At 41.6% G+C, this 20,808-nt stretch overlaps 1 protein-coding gene across 4 annotated transcripts in view; it reads left to right on the top strand.

The window, feature by feature from the left end:
* The window catches only part of adck1 (aarF domain containing kinase 1), a 164,916-nt gene that overhangs the window by 92,171 nt on the left and 51,937 nt on the right, over positions 1–20,808 (top strand). For all 4 annotated transcript variants that reach the window (XM_042501498.1, XM_042501497.1, XM_042501500.1 and 1 more), the window contains exons 5-6: positions 3,127–3,285; positions 9,662–9,820. In XM_042501498.1, the coding sequence (XP_042357432.1) occupies positions 3,127–3,285; positions 9,662–9,820 (318 nt within the window). The remainder of the gene's footprint in view (positions 1–3,126; positions 3,286–9,661; positions 9,821–20,808) is intronic.

Below are 20,808 nucleotides of genomic sequence, written 5' to 3'. Positions count from 1 at the left end.
TAGTCATTTTTATCCTTCATAGTGTTAGTCTAGTTTAAGTCGATGAAAATTCATGACATTTTAGTCGACAAAAATTAATGACATTTTAGTCAAGTTTTATTCAAGGTGTCATTTTTCTATTTAAACTTATCCAGCCAGTCTAATACAGGTCCCATGAATAATAATCAAGGTGACAGGTTGTATAAAAATGTCATTTAAATGTTATTTTTTTAAATACAACTATAAATAATTTCTACACAACTTGCATTTCTCCATCAGAGTTTTTCACAGGTTTAAAGGATGATTTACAGGCACCAGTCACTGATCATCATTTGAAAAGCTCAAAATCATTATTTATGGCCTCAAACATTTTGATAGGAACAAATAACTAATTTCAGACAACTGGGATTACCCAGATTAACTGTAAACTCTGACTTATTGGTGTAACTGTTAAGAGGCAGAAAAGTAACTTTATTACAGCCTGATTTTTTTTCTAAATCTGCAGAATGTTAGTTTGGATGTTGACACTCAGGTCCTCTCACAGAATCGCTGATTAAAATGAAACTTCGGAGCTGTCAAAGAAAGTTCCGATGGTTTATATACAGCAGAGCTACTCTCAGATAACGAGCCTCCTACCTGTCAGACGATGTGCAGAGAACAGATATGTAGAGAGGACAGCGGCTGGCTGCTGCTCACCCTGCAGGGGTTCACCGGCTAACTAATGGCGCTAAATGTTAACAGCCTCTGCTACAGCTAACAAACTCCAGAGATACAGATAACAGCTCCATCATCCGTAGTCAGACACACACGGCTACTTTTTTACTGCTGAACTAAGCCTCACAACTAGCACCAACAGCTGGCTGGTCCAGTGTGAGTGTTTGCAGCCTGACCAAACCTTCTGGTGCTGACTATTTACTGGAGTGTCCAGCCCGCCACCACTCCATTCATACTGTTGCTCATGCTGCATCAGAAAACAATTGCACGCACAGCTGTTGTTGGCCATTCTGTTCTCCTCTCCTCTCATTTTGAATGTCTGACAATAAGCCACTAACATTTTCATCTCATCAACGACAATAAAACTTAGATTTTGTCATAGTTTTTATTATTAAGATCTATTTTTAGCTCATCATCATCTCATTTTTGTCATGGGAAAAAAGGTTGTTGACGAATAATTTTCGTCATAGTTTTCGTTAACCAAATTAACACTGCTGGGGACTTCCATCTTGAAGGTGTAAGGGGAATGTAATGATTTCTGTTGCATCTTCATATTTACATCCTGTCTAGCCTTAGAATGTCATAACATGCACCCTACATTAAAAATTTTAATACCTGCATCTTTATATATATCTGTCATCCCTGGTAGAAAAGATTTTTTTGTATTGGAATGATTCATGTTGAATCTATGTCTAACCTATCTTTTTTTCCAATTAAGGATAAAAGGGTGACTAGCTAGCAAGGTTTACTCAGATTGAATGCTTAAATATCTAACCAGACAGAATCTGGATATTTTCAAACCCAATCTACCAGATACTGAAAATGAGAAGCAAGCTGGTGTAGTTTTAATGTGGGGGATTGTCATTCCCACTTGATGTGAAAGTAACTGCAACTTTGCAAATTTAAATCATGGTCTGTTACTATGTATTTATATATTTTATTTTATTTATTAAGTTCTCTGAGTTAGGACCGTGCGCATTAATCAACATATCAGCAGTAAGCATCAATGTAAATACGCTGGAATTAGCGCAATTGCTAAATTTCATTCGTAGTCCACCACAAAAAACAGTTACACAGACAGGTCATAGAACAGTCAACACACTCAACACATCACAAACGGACACATTTGCCCACCCCCCACAAAAAGTCCTGGGGAACAGGCAACAGAGGAGAAAGCTATTATGTATGGGTACATGAACGGTTTGTTTTCAACCTATGTCTTGGGGTTTTGTGTTTTTTGTTACAGTGGCTAGACTTTTGTCAGTTGTCACAGTCCCTAATATGTGCTGGTATCTTATTTCATGAATGTGCGCCTATAACAGACACCACCACTTGACTAAATTTAGTCCTACGCCTCAGTATATTACAGTTTCCCCTAGTTAGCGCCCTAGTGTTCATTCTTTTTTTTTCTACATTAAATCATTTAATAGTGGGGGGGCAAGCCCATTCAAAACCTTAAAAACAAATCAGACATCCAAGAATGTCTGATAACTATCGATATCTAAAATGTTATACTTACTTTGGATGTTGTAGTAATGAAAATGTAAAGGTTTCCTATCTAAAATTTTGAGTGTATTCTTGAATAGAGACTTTATCTTTGACAGGTTTAACTAAACTAAACTAAAATTTTTGTACATGTTCCTTAAATTTAAGATATGAATGAAAGACTACACCAAGATACTTAAACTGTTCCACCACATCCAGTCTCTCTCCATTGACTAAAACAAATGGTTGCTGGCCCTCTGCTGGCTGCTGAGAGAAAACATGCATACAGTTTTTTTTAGTGTTGAGATGTAGACAGGAGTTTTGGTGCCAGTGAGACATATAAGGTGATTCATTTTAATATACTATAAGGTAAAGGACAATTTTGTCTCTACACATTTCACCTTTACCAGCCTCCTCTCCTAATTAGACGTGCTGAATCAACAGTTTTATTCTCATTACCCAGGCCCGCTATAAAAACTTGTCAAATTTTTAGGTTTTATTTTCTATTGGTAGACCAGCCACAATATGACTGTAGACAGTTGACTTCAATATCAAACGTTCCTTTCATTTTGCAGCCATGCCGTTACAACTCTGACATCACCGCTGTGTGATTCTCTTTGATGAATTTGATAGATGAGATAATGCAGTCTTATAATAAAGCTTACAATGCAAAAGTTTATAATTCCATGTAATGAATACATTATTGATTGATTGACTGACTGACTGACTGCTTGATTGATTGATTGATTGATTGATTGATTGATTGATTGATTGATTGATCTAATATGGGTAGCCTTCCTCAGTTGTGTAGAAACCTATAGGAGCTTGTAAGTAGAGATGGTTAGATTGATGATTGAATTCCCAACTCCACATCCTTTTCCCTAACATTTTTTATTCTGTTTACCCTATGATTTATCCCACTCTTCTGCATCTCTGTCTCTTCTGCAGCTTTCAGAGTTATTTATCTCCTTTGAGGAGAAGCCTCAGGGTGCAGCCTCCTTAGCCCAGGTCCACAAGGCAATGCTGCTTGATGGGAGGACAGTGGCAATCAAGGTCCAACACCCCAAAGTCCAGAGACAGAGCTCCAGGGACATAGTGGTGATGGAGGTGAGTCTGTGTCTGTTAAAATACTTAGAAATAAGTGTTTTTGTGTCTGAGACACAGACTTGTGACTTACTGGCCTCAGATATGATGTACGTCATTCTCTCTCAATAACCTAACATGCAACTGGCAATAATGCAACACAAGAAAAATGAAGACATAAAAAAATCTATTTTATTTATGTAGCCCAATATCACAAGTCACATATTTGCCTCAAGTGGCTTTACAATTCTTACAGCAAATTACATCCTCTCTCTTTAGACCCTTGATTTAGAAAAGGAAAAACTCCCCCTAAATAACCCTTTAATGGGGAAAAATGAAAGAAACCTCAGGGAGAGCAACTGAGGAGGGATCCCACTTCCAGGACCAAAAAAGAGTTAGAAGTTGTTTGTCCATAATAAACAAAAACAACAAAATTCTCAGTGTCAAAAATAATATGATAAAAATAAAGATAGATGGAGAGTCATGTGATGCGGGTAGCAGCGATGGCAGCTTGAGTGGGAGGCAATGCAGCTAATTCATCAAAACTTAAGAGTTATACATGACTTTGTTTTATGTTTTAGTTGTGTAATTCATAGGAGCAATATATATAATAGCAGTGTTTCCCACAGATTGCCAGTTTATCTGTGGCGGGGGTTTGTATCACTGTATTTGTGGTGTCACTCAATAGATGAGGAGGTATTTGCAGATTTTTGTAAGTGAAAGAGAGTTTTAGGCCCAGCAGAATGAATAGTTCAGTTTCACTTTTTGTGTCTGATGTTCTGCTGCATATCTCTGCCTCTACTAAAAATAATCCAACAGTAATTTAATAAGGCTCTTTATTAACAGTCCCGCTCCACTGAGATTATGGCGGGCCAAATTAGACAATGGCGGCTAAAGCTAGCATAGCAGTTGAAGACTGCAACGTGCCCTCGGCTCAGCATCTATGCACTACTAAAAGGCTAAAAGGCTTTATAGGATGAGAATTTGGATGACACTTAACTTAAAGACTTTTATTAAAAGTAATTGTAACATATATAATATAGTATTTTCTTTTGTCTGGAAAATTTTTCAGTTAGGTAAAGGGGAAATCAGATTCTGGCCTGCATTCATTGACATCAGTTTAGATTAGCTTCATGTCAATCTTAAATGTTTGCAAGCCTTTAATTTTCAGTTGTCAGACTGTCTTAAATCCCGAGAAATGTTTTGTTTTCATTATTTCAAAAAAAGAATGACTGTTATGAATAAATATTCAAGTTTTTGCTTTTTAATATAGAGACATTTTACTTTAATGTTTCACAGATTATTAAATCACTTTCTTTTGGACCAATACACTCATCTAGACATTATAATCTTTTATTCTTTCTACAGATTGAAAATTGTTTGATTGATTGAAGATTGCTAGCAAAAAAGTTAGCAGGTGATGTGATGGGCTTTCATTACGTCAACGCTTAATCAGTCTAAACATTCAAGAACCTAGAGAACCAAGGGAAGGTAGAAGGTAGACTTGTTAATGCACAGCCTATATTGCACGTACCTGTAATATTTCCTAATGAACTGACTCAAACCCATTGGCAGGTGTATGAGTTAATAAACGAACAACAATGACCACAAAGATCAGTTTTCATTTTCATATTACATTTGTGGGAAGTTATTACAATTTTGAAAGTTAAAGATTTTCAACTTTCCACAAATGTAACAAATCCCTGCAAATGTAATAGTTATTACATTTGTGGGAAATTTTGTATTACGTTTGCAGTAAGCAACTGCTATTACGTTATTAAATTTGTGGGATTATTACATTTAAAGCTGCAGATTTGTATTTCATTTGGGGGATTCAGTCGCCCCACAGAGAAACAGAGAAGTCTGAGGCCCGGTACACTGCTTGTGTGAGCAGTGTGTGTGGGTTGTGGAACCTGTTAATTTTTTTCCGGCATCCATGTGAACTGTCAAGAGCAGTAGAATCTCTGTTCAGGAGTGGCTAGACTGCTGATCAGCTGCAGCACAGCTTTAGTAAAATGTACAGTAAAATGGTCTTTTAATAATCATATTGACATTACACCACCTCTTACTGCAGATTCAATGTCTATATCTGTCGCAGGCATGAGTAAATACACATACTGTATATTTGTTTTGCTAAACATTTCCTGTTCATTTTTCTGTCGACAGAATCCTTCTAAGTCGTTAACACAATGCTTTTTATTGTGAAACATTTGCATAACCGTATTGTTGACAATACGGTTGCATGGCTTCATAAATTAGGGGCGAAATACAGTCACTTTCAAAATACGGACAACTAAAACATACTACCAGATGCAGCGGTTTTCACAAAGTTTACTGTATTCTCATCTGCAAGTACAGTGAAAGCTGATTGTAATCAACTGCTTATATAGATCAAAATGTTTGGGACTCAATAATTGCTATAAAAATGTTGTTTTTGGACAGGAAGCCTTAAGACCTTGATGATCCTTTATTTTGAGGATTGTTACCCCAAATTTCACATGCTGGATAAAAGCCCAGGCCTGATGACGTCAACATGCCCATGTGTAGTTAAACTAGTGCCATCTACTGACAATTGGAAATGACAGTTTTTATACTTTTATTCAATTTTCCTACCAAGTCCACCACACATTTATGTCAAAAAGCCTTAAGATTTGATTAGGCTTTATTGCGAAGACTGTTAACAGCGTTTCAGTGGTGGGGCGGCAAATTTTAGTGTTTTGATATAACACAGTAAGCTGTTTTAATTTGTTGTAACATGAAATTTACATGTTTTGGTTTTAACAATATGCAGCAGCCCAATGTATAATAAGTGTGTGTTCTCTAGCATTACCACCATAGGTCATTTCCAGTGCCACATATTCCAAGCAGGAAATACCATCCGTCGTGGTAGCAGGCATACTGGCAGTGGCAGCAGGCATACTGGCAGTGGCAGCAGGGGCCTCTGCAGGTGCAAATGTGCCACACTGCCATCAGAAGCTCTCTCACTTGCTCTCTCCTATTCTCATCTCTTAGCCATTGGAGTTTGATCTTCGGACAACTGGCAGCTGCAAGAAGTGCATCTTTCCTTTCCAGTACACCAGTAAAACACATCTGTATGGCCTGAAAAAATACAATTTGATCCATTTATTATAGTTGTATAGCTACTACACTATTGACGCTATTGATTCGTTTGTTTGCTTAGAATGCTTTTCAGTCATGAATTGTTTTTCAAAAATCTCCTGCTACTCAGTGAACTGGTCTAAATCTATCATCTTACCCACTGGTATGAATGAAAGGGATGTGCTAGCCCTAGTGTCCCCTTATCACATCCCAACAAGCAATATTAAATATTTAGACAGCAATATATCTCCCAAGCTGACAGAGTTGTTCAACCTAAATTTCACACCACTTCTCAAATCAATACAAGTCGATTTAACTCACTGGAATAATCTCCCTTTCTCTCTCTGAAACAATAGCAACTATCAAATTGTCAGTTCTACCAAAAATAAACTATTTTCAATGATGCCCATCTTTCCCACCCCCTCCCAGTTTATATCCCTAAACTCAGCCATTTCAAAATTTTACTGGCAAAACAAAACAGCAAGGATAAAACTCACCACTCTCCAAAAACCAATATTCCACATGGGTTTAGAATCTGTGTATCATTCATTCAATTAATATTCCATTGAGAATCAAAAAACAATAAATTAAATAACAGGTCGTTTTCCGTTTTTTCCTTTTTGAAATGACAAAACATCAGGCCACATCAGGCCAGCTGATTAACTGTAGACTTAAACAAAAAAGAAAACTTACCTCACATATTGAGCCATACACTGCCCTCTCCAGCTCTCTGTCCGATATGTGCCCCTTTCGCTTGGGTCCGTGCTGAGCACAGAACCTTCTGACGCTCATTTTGGGGCATCGCTGGATACCCATCTGCTGCAGTGTGGAAGAAATTTCTGAGTGTGTTTTGCCAGCTACAAACAGCTCCTTAATAATATATGTGCGCGGCCCCAATGTGGCCATGGTGTTAAACTAAACTGCCCAGTCACATTTCTCCTCTTAGTTTCTAACTTTGCCGACAAAATATATGAACTTCCGGGTCGCGCAGATCAGACAAATTAAATAATAAAATCAAATTCGGCCGTGGCCCGTATTTCAACTTTCCTTTATTTGATTCTGACTAACAAATGGGATAATGTAAAAAAATACTAATTTTCATTTATTTGTTTTCATTTCAAAAAGGAAAAACAGAAAACGACCCATTATTTAATTTATCATTTTTTTTCAATTCTCAATTGAATATTAATTGAACTAGTGATACACAGATTGTTTAGAAGCCCCAAATTTTGAGCTCTATCATTTGGCAAATCACTTGAAATATCTTTTAAAATGGCTCAATCCCTCCAATCTTGACACCATCTGGTTAGATACAGAACAATCACCGTGCAATAATACACTTTTATCAGACCACCCATTTCTCAGTCAGACAATCAAGCATCAACAGTGTTTTCGCCTCTCTGGAGCATTCCTGCTCCCTTATTTCCTAGTTTTCCCAAATCCTGGCTGCAATCTTGGCTTTGCCTGATAGTGGTGATAGCTGTGCTGGTGCTGTGACCCTGCTGTTGGTCGTGCTCTTGCTGTGGTTGCACTGATACTGTACCACCGGCTCGCCCTGATTGTGGTCTTGGTTTTGCCGTTGCTGTGGTCCTTGGGCAATGTAAGGGTCTAAGGGCAGAGGGATGTCATATGCTGTAAAGCCCTCTGAGGCAAATCATGTTTTGTGATAATGGGCTTTATAAATAAAATGTACTTGACTTGACTTGTTCTCCTTCATAGATATGTTCGAAGGATAGTCCTTCTACCCACTAACACGCGCGCGCACACACACACATACATATCACTCATATGCTTATGGACCAGGTTATCTTTCTAATATCCCCTTGTTCCCGCACTTGTACTGTTCCACGTTGTCGGTTTTGTGCTGTATATTTCGTTGTTATTCACAAAGTAGTCCCATAAAAAAAGTTATCCCCTTGTAAGATGTCCAGTGCTGCCGTAAGTGGCCTCATAATGATGCAGTACTCTCGCAGGAGTTGGGGCTCCTTGTCATTGAGGCTCCTTGTCACTGAGGCACTTGATTCCCAGTTTGACACAGATGCTATTCAGGTCATTCATGGGAATCTGTGATTCTGGAAACAGCCTCAAAGAAGGAATTCCACCTTGTGGAAGATCAACTTGCCTTTGTCCAAAGAGCTGTGCATTTTGCGATACCCCTCCTACACACAGCCTTGGTGTCTGCACTGGAAGTTAAGTATTTTTCAGCGTCACCTGTGGAAAATAATTTCATTGTATGAGATGCACACCTCTGGGGGTGTGGTGGGATGTACCTGCCTCTGATTCTCTTACATGCTAAGGTGGCCTTGTTGAACTCCAAAGTGGATCTGCTAATCCAGTGAACTGTGACACCCATATAGCTTCTGTTGTTAGCTGTCGAGATGTCAGCTGTGGTGGAAACAAAGTCTATCTCTCCAAGTGTGGCCTTCAAATTAGCTTCCATCATCGCATATTCTGTCTCCAGGTAGCCAGAAAATGTCTTTCTCTGTGGCAGTTTGACATTGTTCTTTGTGGGTAATTTCTCTATGATACATCGAAAATGAGGAAGAGTCAACCATGGAAATAGGTAACATCTCCTTGACGATATACCCAGCTACAAGCTTCTTCAGACCTTCTCCACTCACGGGGGATGTTTTCCTTGATTTTAGATCCAGTTTTTTGTTGTTTTGCAGAGTACACCCATCACTGGCAGTGGCAGAGGCTTCCCTGATAGCGCTGTTTTTTTTGGGACAAGTTCCACATTGTCATGTTGCCATGTCAGAAGCTTCATCAAATTAGATGTTGTATTTGTTGCGGTTGCAAATGTTTTGCACCCCCCACGTAGTTTATAACGGACAGCAATGTTCTGTGCATCTTTGACTGAGGCAAACTCAAAATAATGACAATAACTCCAGCTACTGAATGCGTACTTCTCATCCTCACCCTCCATGCTTTTTGGCTAGTAGCCAACATGACCTCGCTCTGACCTGCCGGCTCGCGCATGCATGTCGATGACATAATCTGCTGAGGATTGCATATAAATGTAATCTGACAAGAAAAAACACATTACATTTGGATAAGTAACTGTAATAAAATTACTGTTTTGGAAATTGTAAAGCCTTACTTACTTTGTTACTTGTTAAGTAATGTAATTACAACACTGGACTTGAATTACCCAGAAATTACCTTTCAGTACAGAAACCCATCCATTGCTATTATTCTGGTATAAAATGGCATACAATGTTAGCCATTGACAGAACATCATATGTACATGCCTTTTTTATCGTACTTGACAGTGAGACTAATTCTGATTTGTGATTTGAAGGTGCTGTTGAGGATGGTCCATTGGCTCTTCCCAGACTTTTCCTTCATGTGGCTGGTGGAAGAGGCAAAGAAAAACATGCCATTAGAGCTGGACTTCCTTCATGAAGGACAAAATGCTGAGAGGACGGCCAACATGCTTTCCCACTTCCCCTTTCTCAAGGTAAACATATAGTTATGTATCACCAGACCAATATGAAAATGAAAATTAGCTACTTCTCATTTAATCTTTTAATTCCAATGGGTGTTACCAACAGCTGCAGATGGATAGATCTACAACTATTTAAAGCAATGGAACATATTATGTATTGATGAGCATGTAAACAGGCTACAACGTGCAGATATTAACTGTTATGGTAAAGCATCATCAATATGTCTGTGAACAAGTGTTGCTGTTTTTGCTATCAGAATTTGTCAATAGCACTTCAACAGAATGTTTCACAACATCTGCAGCCATCTTGGTTTTTTTTGACAATGCCTCAGTGCAGATCCTCTTTAAGCCTGTTCTCATTCCAAACTATTATAATAGTGCCACTTCTTCAGTGCTTTTGGCATTTCATGCTTTTTGCTTGAAATAAAGCAGGATGGTGTCAGGCTGAAACACTGCTGGTAATGACGCAGTACAAGGAGCACAAGGGTGCCTGTAGGGGGGTGGGAGGGGAGGTGGTTAAGTTGAACCCAGACTTTGATGCGAGAGTCTGTTGTTCGCTTTCTGTCAGAATGTGATGTTTTGTTTCTACACCTTAACATGCGCCTCCTTCCCCTCATCCTAACCATCCGTGGCTTTGTTGTGCAATCCTTACCATCCATGCCAGCATGTGTATTTGTTGACATCCCAGCGTTGGTTTTCACATGGTGGGATTGCCTAAACATAACCATGTGCAGCATCATCCCACCATGTGCTTGTAGACATCACTATAGCAGCATCCCTGGACGTCAATAGCAGGTGCAGGATACCTAAAACATAATATTTAGACATGGAAGTCCATTGACAAAGCTGCAATATGTGACAATTTGGGAAGAGAACTTGTTACCTTTACTTAGTTTGGTTTATGCCCACTGTTGTGTCCATGGTGTGAGGGTGCATTGGCCAAAAATGACTTAATCAGGCATTTTGCACTAAGCACAAAGGTTTTTTCAACTGGTCAGTCATCTCATCAAACCTGACACGCAATAGATACTGTGAATTGTTGTGACTGGCCCAAAATGGGCCAGGGGGCTGTCCCAAGAAGCCAGTTCAACAGAGCCAAACTCTATGAACTGGCTCAACAAAGGCTAAAGCCTCAGTCAGAGATAACAGGTACCGCGTAGTTGGTTAGAAACTCTGTTAACCCAGGCTTTCTGCTTCCATCTGCATGTACGTTCACATAAAATGCGTCATCTGACTCTAAAAATGATCCATTGCATAATGCTTTGAAGGATATTTAAAAAGTATTACCGTAAAAAGCTACACTGTTGCTTCAGTTAGTGCAAGAGAGGAATGGGGGCAGAAAATTCCTAATTGTGTGAATGCACAAGTTAATATAATCTACTTATTATATGACTCATTTATTTCTAAAGTGAGAGCTGGTCATTCTACAGGTCTTAAAGTTTAAACTTTATGTAGCACATTTAAATATTTTAACCAAGACCTATGTATATTAGGTCTGACACTTTCCCATGATGGAGTCAAGTAAATTTTATTTATAAAGCCCATTTTCACAAAACAAGGTTTACCTCAGAGGGCTTTACAGTTTACGGCATCCCTCTACCCTTAGACCCTCACATCACCTAAGGAAGAACTCCCAAAAAAGAACCCCTGTAACGGGGAAAAAAAACACGGAAGAAACCTCAGGAAGAGCGGCAGAGGATGATGAGGGATTCCTCTTCCAGGAGGACAGATGAACAATAGATGTCGTAAATAACAGTTGAAATACAATCATGACAAAAAGGAAAGAGAAAGAGAGAGGGAGAGAGGGGGAGAGATGCACAGCAATAATGGAAACAGATGCATGTCATATTACATTAACAAGAGGTGCGAAATTATTAAATGCACTCTATGATAATATTGTGGGTGTTGACAACTGAAGATATCTGTGCAGACAGGCCGGAAGTTATTATGAGATCTAATGTGTGGCCTTTGTTATGTATGGGGTGAGTTACGTGTTGGATAGAATTCATGCAATTAAGCGAATTTAAAAATTCCAAGGCTAAAACGTCTGATCGATTGTTTACATGCAAATTAAAATCACCGAAAATAATCACTCTGTTGTAATTGGTGTGGATAGTTGATAGAAGATCTGAAAAATCTGAAAGAAAGTAAAAGAAGTGCATCGTTTTGGCGGCCTATAGACACACATACACATTTTTGGGGGGGTTTCTTAAAACAATGGAATGATATTCAAAAGATGTGTAATCATCAAATGTAATGTGTTTAAAACCAAGTGACGCTGAGAGGATGGTTGCTGTACCTCCCTCTTTTCTGCCTGACCTGGAGGAGAATGAAAAGCTGTAATATTGCAGTGAAGTTTCTATGAGAGTAGTTGGTCCATCCGTGCTGAGCCATGTCTCAGTTAAAAACATACAGTCAAGATTATTGTCTAAGTCATTTACATTAAAATATTTGTTTAAAAGTAATCTCATATTTAAAAGTGCCATATTCACTGTCAGTGGTGACGTTTTCTTGTGTTGGGGTTTAGCAGGTGGTTTGTGTGCATATACAGGTATGAGGTGATTAAAATTCATTCCATTTAATCTTTTTGTGTTTTGTCTGGTGGTGATTATGACAGGGATTATTGAACAGTCACTGGATGTTGGTTTACTGCAGGGGGAGTTGGTGGTGCTATTGAGGATAGTAGAGAGTGTACCTGGGTCATGTGAGGTTGGTAGTCAATTACGTGATGGGTTGCTCTGGATGATGACAATGGTGATAAGCAAAGGTGGTTTGCAGCATGCTGATTGTTTGTATGGTGTGAAATGGTGAAGTTTATGTTGGAGGAAAGCAGCAATGCACCCTGAAGATTCAGATGGAGGCCATCACAGATTCCCTTTGTTTCCATTAAAGATTTAAATTGTTAATAAAAACAGCACCGTGCTCCCTCAGCTGAGAGTCGGGACGGGTTCGGAGATGAAAGCTCTCACTCTGGATTGTTGCAGGATACTAAAAAGGCGGATGCTAGATGGAGGTGATGACCGAGGGCTGCATGCAGGGCATACCGATGACCCAGCCGTAGGAGGATTTGTTTGTGCGGTGCACGAGAGAGCACTAGCCATGCAGCGGGCAGAGGTGCGCGCCATCAGAGTCTGCTGTGTCCCTGAGAGTGAGGAAATCCCGTCTGACTGGTACTGGGAGTGAATCAGCTGTCAGATGTTACATGGATGTGCAGTGAGGCACAAACTCGTCTGACACCACCCACAGTCTAACACCTACACACACAGACACAGTGTCTGTTACGGAACTCGAAGTGACAGAGATCATGGCAGTAAGTGGACACACACTGGAGTGTCTACTGTTTGATCAAACTATCTCATCTGAATCACACAGGCTTCCTGTGTCTGTTAATAGACTCTTATTTCACTGAAAACAGAGATAAATGTTCATGATACCAAGCATCTGGTCTGTGCATAATATGAAGACCAAGCTTCCACAGATTAGCAAGCAGCGTGAAAGAAAATGTTTATGTGTTGCCAGGCAACAACTGTCACTTCCAGTGGTTGCGTAACTATTTGTGTTGGTGGAGCCAAAACAATCAGTAAATAAACAAACAAATCATAATCTGGTGTCGCTTATTACTGTTAATAAAACACGCTTGTAGAACTGTCGTATAAAAGCAACATCACACTCGAGGTTGTGATGTTGCACTGTATATCATCACAGCTGTGATTACATGCAACTGGATACTGGACTTCCTTATATGCAGACCCCAGAGAGATAGGAATTGCAGTCTTATCTTCTCTACATTAGTGCTCAACACCAGAGCCCCCCAGGGCTGTGTGCTCAACCCTCTCCTGTTTGTATGCGAAGTATACGAACAACACTACCATGATTGGCCGTATTAAAAATGAGGAGAGTTGAGGAGGAGCAGGTGAACAGCTATAGGTTCCTTAGAAATACTATCACTAAGAACCCATCTTGGTCATCGCACATTGCCACCCAGGTTGAAAAAGCACAGAAAAGGCTCTACTTCCCACTGTAACTTAGGAAGGCTAAATTCCAGAACAAGATCCTGGTTAACTTCTAAAGAGGAGCGATAGAAAGCATACTGACTTGAATCATCATGAACTGGCATAGTTCGCGCATGGCCTTGGACAGGAAGGCTCTACCGTGGGTGATTAAAACTGCCCAGAGTGACCTCAGTGAAGTGAGGTGTTTGCACAGAGCACAAAGAATACTGATGACAGCAGCCAGCCCAGCACAGTCTGTTCACCCTGCTGCCATCTGGAAAAAGATTCAGAAGTATCCGCTGCCGAACCACCAGACCACGGAGCAGCTTCTTTCCCCAGGCTGTGAGACTCCTCAACTCCTCCTGCGGCGCCAAAAGATTTAGCAGGATTTAGGATCACCTTAAAATGTCATTTCTTCTTAAACGTAGTTTAGGAAGGCTAAATTCCAGAACAAGATCCTTTGCTTGAAGTTATTACTTCTTCTGTACTGATATAAAGCACGTGATTCTGAAATAACTGCGGGAGCTCCTCGGTCTCACCACTCCAGCTGATCCGGCAGTTTTTTTGTGTCAGGTAAAATTTTTTTCCTGTACATTCCACTGTCGTTTGAACTACTTTTTTCAGCACACTGAGTGAAAACTGAGCATAATATCACAAATGCCGCTATCTGTTACCTATTACCTGTTAGCTATTCATTTGCTGGGTGGCCACACAATATGGCGGTTCCAACCCAAACAGCAACCACAATGCACTACGTGATGACGTCGGTTGCCAACCTCTATTAAGACCAGATTTCCCCCGGAAGTTTGCCAATTGTATGTGATGCCCTCATTGTTTGCTGGACACCATTTCGACAGCCAGCGACTTAATATATGTGGCTTAACATGTCAGTAGTATCATTATCACTGTCAATGATCATTAAAGGAATGAAACCAAAAGTTTTTTTTTGGTTTGTTTTGTTATTAATAACTACATTAGAATTTGGATTTTGCACTCGTTAAACCACATCATCTGCAAAAAGCAGGGACTCAATCCTGAGGTCACCAAACCAGAACCCTTAACACCCTGGTTGCGCCTAGAAATTCTGTCCTTAAAAGTTATGAACAGAATTGGTGACAAAGCCCTGGCAGAGTCTAATCCTCACTGGAAACGAGTCCGACTTACTGCCGGCAATGCGGACCAAGCTCTGGCAACAGTCATACAGGGAACGGACGGCCTGTATCAGGGGGTCCAATACCCCATATTCCTGGAGAACCCCCAACAGGACTCCCCGAGGGACACATTCGAATGCCTTCTCCAAGTCCACAAAGCACATGTGGACTGGTTGGGCAACCTCCCATGCACCCTCAAGGATCCTGCCAAGGGTCCAGAGCTGGTCCACAGTTCCACGACCAGGACGAAAACCGCATTGCTCCTCCTGAATCTGGGGTTCGACTGTCCGGCAGACCCTCCTCTCTAGTACCCCTGAATAGACCTTACCAGGGAGGCTGAGGAGTGTGATCCCCCTATAGTTGGAACACACCCTCCAGTCCCCTTTCTTAAAAAGAGGGACCACCGACCACCTTACGGCCACAGCATCAGTCGGCTGCCTCAGTGACGGAGGCACGGAACATGGCCCACTCGGACTCAATATCCCCCGCCTCCCCTGGGACATGGTTGAAGCTCTCCCGGAGGTAGGAATTGAAGCTGCTTCTGATGGGAGACTCTGGCAGACATTCCCAGCAGACCCTCACAATGTGTTTGGGTCTGCCTGGTCTGACTGGCGTCCTCCCTCACCATCGGAGCCAACTCACCACCAGGTGGTGATCGGTTGACAGCTCCACCCCTCTCTTCACCCGAGACATACATTCGCAAATCCGACGATACGACTACAAAGTCAATCATCGAACTGCGGCCTAGGGTGTCCTGATGCCAAGTGCGCAAATGGACACCCTTATGCTTGAACATGGTGTTTGTTATGGACAATCTGTGGCAAGCACAGAAGTCTAATAACAAAACACCACTCGGGTTCAGATCGGGGGAGCCATTCCTCCCTGTTGTTGCCAACGTGAGTGTTGAAGTCCCCCAGCAGAACGATGGAGTGCCCAGAAGAAGCACTATGTTGGGTAAACTCCAACATACAGGCACCGCGCCGGGGGGCAATAAGTATTGCCACCCCTTCCCGGTGCCTCTCACCAGTAGCAACTCCAAAGTGGAAGAGAGTCCAACCCCTCTCGAGAAGACTGGTTCCGGAGCCCATGCTGTGTGTCCAGGTGAGGCCGACTATATCTAGTCGGAACTTCTCAACCTCGCGTACCTACTCAGGCTCCTTCCCCACCAGCGAGGTGACATTCCACGTCCCCAGAGCTAGCTTCTGCAGCCAAGGATCGAACCGCCAAAGTCCCCGCCTTCGGCTGCCACCCAACTCACACAGCATCCGACCCCTTTGGCCCCTCCTATGGGTGGTGAGCCCACGGGAAGGAGGTCCCACATTACTCTTCGGGCTGTGCCTGGCCCGGGCCACCAGGCGATTGCCATCGAGCCCCACCCCCAGGCCTGACGCCGGGGGGGGAACCATTTTTCGTTTTCATCAGAAGGGGTCCGGTGAGCTACACTTTGTCTGGTCCCTCCCCGAGGACCTGTTTGCCATGGGTGACTCTACCAGGGGCATAAAGCCCCCGACAACTGAGCTCCTGGGATCACTGGGATACACAAACCCCTCCACCACGATAAGGTGGTAGCTCAGGGAGGGGATCTAGTTTCTCTCATGACATAATGTCCACAGACAATGACTTGGCGATAAATGAAATATTTTATTTAAGCTAATAAAATAATAAATAAAGTAGTAAATAGAGGAATGGATATGGCATATAAATTAAATTAAACAAATGAAAGGGAACCAAAGTAATGTATTTTATTTTTATTTATTTTTCGAGAAAGACTTAACAGAACCCCAACTACAAACCTCATTCAGCACAACCTCATCCCATCCCACAGTTGCCAGTGGATTCATGAAACAGCAGAAACTCACAGCAAAAATAAGAAAACAACAAAACCAAACAAAGTATAATGATCTCAGGTAGAATATTAGTAAAGGTGGTACCTGGCAACAATAAGCAGAAACAATGAGAAAAATAAATACATTGAAAAAGTAAATAAGTGTAAATAAAAAACAAGCAAAAAATAAAATATAATAAAAGGAGGAAAGAAGAAAAAAAATTAGTCGCTGGTGTTCAGGGTATCAGGCCATTAAAGACCCAAGGAGAAAGGACTATTACTCATCATTAATTGAGGAAAATAAAAACAATCCCAGGTGTCTTTTCAACACTGTAGACAGGCTGACTCAGAGTCACAGCTCCATAGAGCCTTGTATTCATTCGGCCATAAGTAGTGACAACTTTATGACTTTTCGAGATAGAATCCATCAGCTCTTACACTTAACTGACTTGACCCCGGGCTCAGGTAGCTTGGATGTGGCAGCAAGGCCTGGAATTTATTTGGACCGTTTTTCCCCCATTGGCCTTTGCAGACTCACTACTTTGATTTCTGCATCTAAGCCATCAACATGCCTGCTAGACCCCATCCCAACTAGACTACTTAAGGAAGCTTTACCCTTATTAGACAATTCTTTATTAGATATAATCAATGCATCTTTATTAACGGGCTACGTACCACAGTCCTTTAAAGTAGCTGTCATTAAACCTCTTAAGAAGCCCACTCTCGATCCTGAGATTTTAGCTAACTATAGACTGATATCTAATCTCCCCTTTATTTCTAAAATCCTTGAGCAAGATATCCAGGATAAGGAAAAGTTGATCGATGATCTTATATGGATCACCTTAACCCGGTCCAAGCATATATCCTATATGCAGGCCTCCCTTTCACCGTCGCACTTCTCCCAGCTTCTACAACTGCTGGTTTTGGACACTGCCACCACTCTTCCCTGGCTGACTTCAATCAGTTCCAGAGCTGGTATCGAAGCAGGTGGCCAAGAAGGAAGTCCTGTGGCATTGGTAAATAAACGGTCATGCGATGGGAATGAAGCTGGAGCCAGAGCGACTGGGCCGAGTATGACAGTTGTCCTTCTGCCGACTTCCGTGGCCGGCTGCTGAGTGGGCTTGAACGGGAGCCGGACCCAAGGCTCCAGCTCTAACCTCAACACCAATCTGGACCAACACTTGGGCTTATCCTTCCTGGTCAGAGGTGTGGAGTGGTGGCAGGAGCTACTCAGAGGCAGCTTCATCTCAGCCTCACCTGAAACTTTCAAACCGCTATGCTGCTTTACCTGTTGAGGCTTCAGCTCACCCATCAGACGCTCTTGTGGCTCCACTCTCGCCTGTCTAGGATGTCTCACCTTCTGCCACTGCTGTCTCTTCTTCACATCACAACACAGAGCGGAAGATCTGCCAAGCTGGCATGGTAAATCAGAACAGCACCTTCCAGCAGCTACATACTCATCTGCCTCCTGATGCAGGTTACAACAGGACGCTGTAAACAGGAGAATCTCAGGAGGTGTCATCTCAACAGTGACAGCAGGGAATCCCTTACTGATGCAGGACACCGCCTCCTCGCTGCAGCCACCCACAGAGACGATGATGACCCTCTCCGCTAAGGTGGATGCCACCTCTTTGCTGCAGAAGTCACCGGCCACGATTATCCATCCTCTTCAGGAGGTTGTGCTATGATGCTCTGGGGTTCCCCTCACCCTGAGCCGGCAGTGATTCCTCCCAGCTCCACTTCTGCTGCCTCCCAGCAGCATCTGTGCTCTGACCTGCAGTTTGGCACACCCACACACATGGTGGGAATGCACAGTCCCCATCTTCACATCCCATCTTCTCTCCAAGTACATTACTGGTGGGCAATTCCATAATGAGGAACATTCACCTGTTCAGTGCAGTCACTCACTGTTTTCTGGGAGCCATTGTCAAAATCTCCCTGGTCTACTGTTTGCACTCCTGTCTTCCATTAACAGGATTATAGTTCACATTGGGTCCAATGACACATCCCATCCACAGTCTGAGTTGACTTAAAGGGACTTTAATGACCTTTTCAGCCTTTTAAAAAACTTTGGGAAATCTGTTTTTATCAGTGGCCCCCTCCCAACACTGGCACCACCCTTCTAGCCGAAGCCTCTCCTTCAAACTACAGCTTTATCCACACGATACGGGAAGGAAAGAGAGGAGGAGAGGCAGCTTTTTTCTCTGATAAATGTAATGTAAGGGGCTACTTCTAGGCACTTTTGCATCCTTTGAGTATCAGGCTATTTTACTGTAAAGTCATTCTTCTGTATGTCTGATAAACTATTTATTGGCCTCCAAAGCAAACAGCCTCATTTGTTCCTTAAATATTGTTCCTTAAAAATGATGCAAAATATGATTTTGCATCATTCTTTGACAACAAAATCCTTAATATCCGAGCTGGTATTGTGAACAACATTGTTAATCAAATTAGCCTAACTGTTAATCACTCTCAGAGAAATATAATTTCATTTTGTAAAATTAGTAAGGCCGAACTTTGTAAAACCATCTTGTAAATGAAGTCATTGACCTGCTCGCTGGATGCAATCCCCACTGCCTTCTTTAAGGAGGCTTTAGATAGATTGCTTGATGATGTATTATATATTGTTAATTGTTCTCTGGAATCAGGTGTTTTCCCTGATTCACATCAGCTATAGTCAAGCCCTTACTGAAAAAGAATAATCTTGACCCTTCAGTGCTGTCAAACCTGCCTTTTCTTGGTAAGATTTGGGAAAAGGTAGTATATAAACACCTGGTTGTGTTTTTTTGTGAGAATGAGAGTCATGATAAATTTCAGTCTGGTTTCAGGATAGGCCACAGCACTTGTAAAAGTAGTCAGCGATCTCAGAGTGAGCTTAGATAATAAAAACATTTCCATCCTTAAACCCCTTGATCTAATGACTGCTTTTATTACAGTCAATCACAATATTCTTCTAGACCACCTTGAAAACTGGATTGGTCTTTCAGGCTCAGCCCTATCATGGCTTTATACATATCTCTCTGGCAGAAGTTATTTTGTTACTCTTGCTAACCACGTCTCTAACAAACATGACATAATTTCTGGTATTCCACAGGGTTCCATCCTTGGTCCTTTACTATTCTGCCTGTACATGCTGCTACTTGGAAAAATTATGCATGAGCATGGTATTAATTTTCCTTTTTATTGCTGATGAGACTCAGTTTTATCTGTCTGTGGCACCAAATGAGCCCAGTGCTCTCACTCCTTTGATAAATTGTCTGTCTTGTGGATGGGTGAAAAATTTCTAAAATTGAATGAAGACAAGACAGAATTTCTCATAATTGGTAGCTCTGCACAAAGAGAAAGTATTTCAAGTAGACTGGGAAGTCTGGCTACACAGAGTGACTGCAATAGAAAACCAAAGTATCATTATTGATTCTGAGCTGGACTTCACATATTAACTATGTTACAAAGGTTGCCTTCTTTCACCTATGAAACATTGCAAGAGTTAGATCTTACCTTTCCCTGGAGCATGCTAAAAATTGACACATGCATTTGTCTTTTCACATAAGGACTTTTGCAATGTACTTTTTTTTTGTCTACCCGACAGAATAGGAGATCACATTATTAGTTTTAGCTTCACTACACTGAATGCAGCGGACCGCGAGAGGATCTGCACAAACGGCATTTGCCGAGCTGCCAGTCAGACCAGAGGGTAGAAATAAAACCAAAAGCGCCGGACAAAGAGAGGGAGGAGAGCCAGCCTGGTGAGGCTGACCCGCCTTGGACCAAGAACTGTTCCTCTACTAAGCCTTCTTCCGGCTAATGTGCGGTCGCAGGAGAATAAAATGGATGAGATGCAATTGAGGCTTAGTCAGCAACGAGAAATCAGAGATTGCTCTGCGCGTATCTTCACAGAGACATGGTTAACGGTTAGTTCAGAGCAGACAGGTCGCGAGACTCCGGAAAGAGGAGAGGAGGAGGGAGCTTTGTGTTTATATAAATTATGCTTGGTGCTCAAACGCAGTTAAAGTGGATGGACTGTGCTCACCA

This window comes from Plectropomus leopardus, chromosome 14 (genome assembly GCF_008729295.1).
Source record: "Plectropomus leopardus isolate mb chromosome 14, YSFRI_Pleo_2.0, whole genome shotgun sequence".
Taxonomy (NCBI): Eukaryota; Metazoa; Chordata; class Actinopteri; order Perciformes; family Serranidae; genus Plectropomus; species Plectropomus leopardus.
The sequence above is the reverse complement of the archived record's forward strand: the minus strand, read 5'-3'. Positions and strand labels throughout refer to the sequence as shown.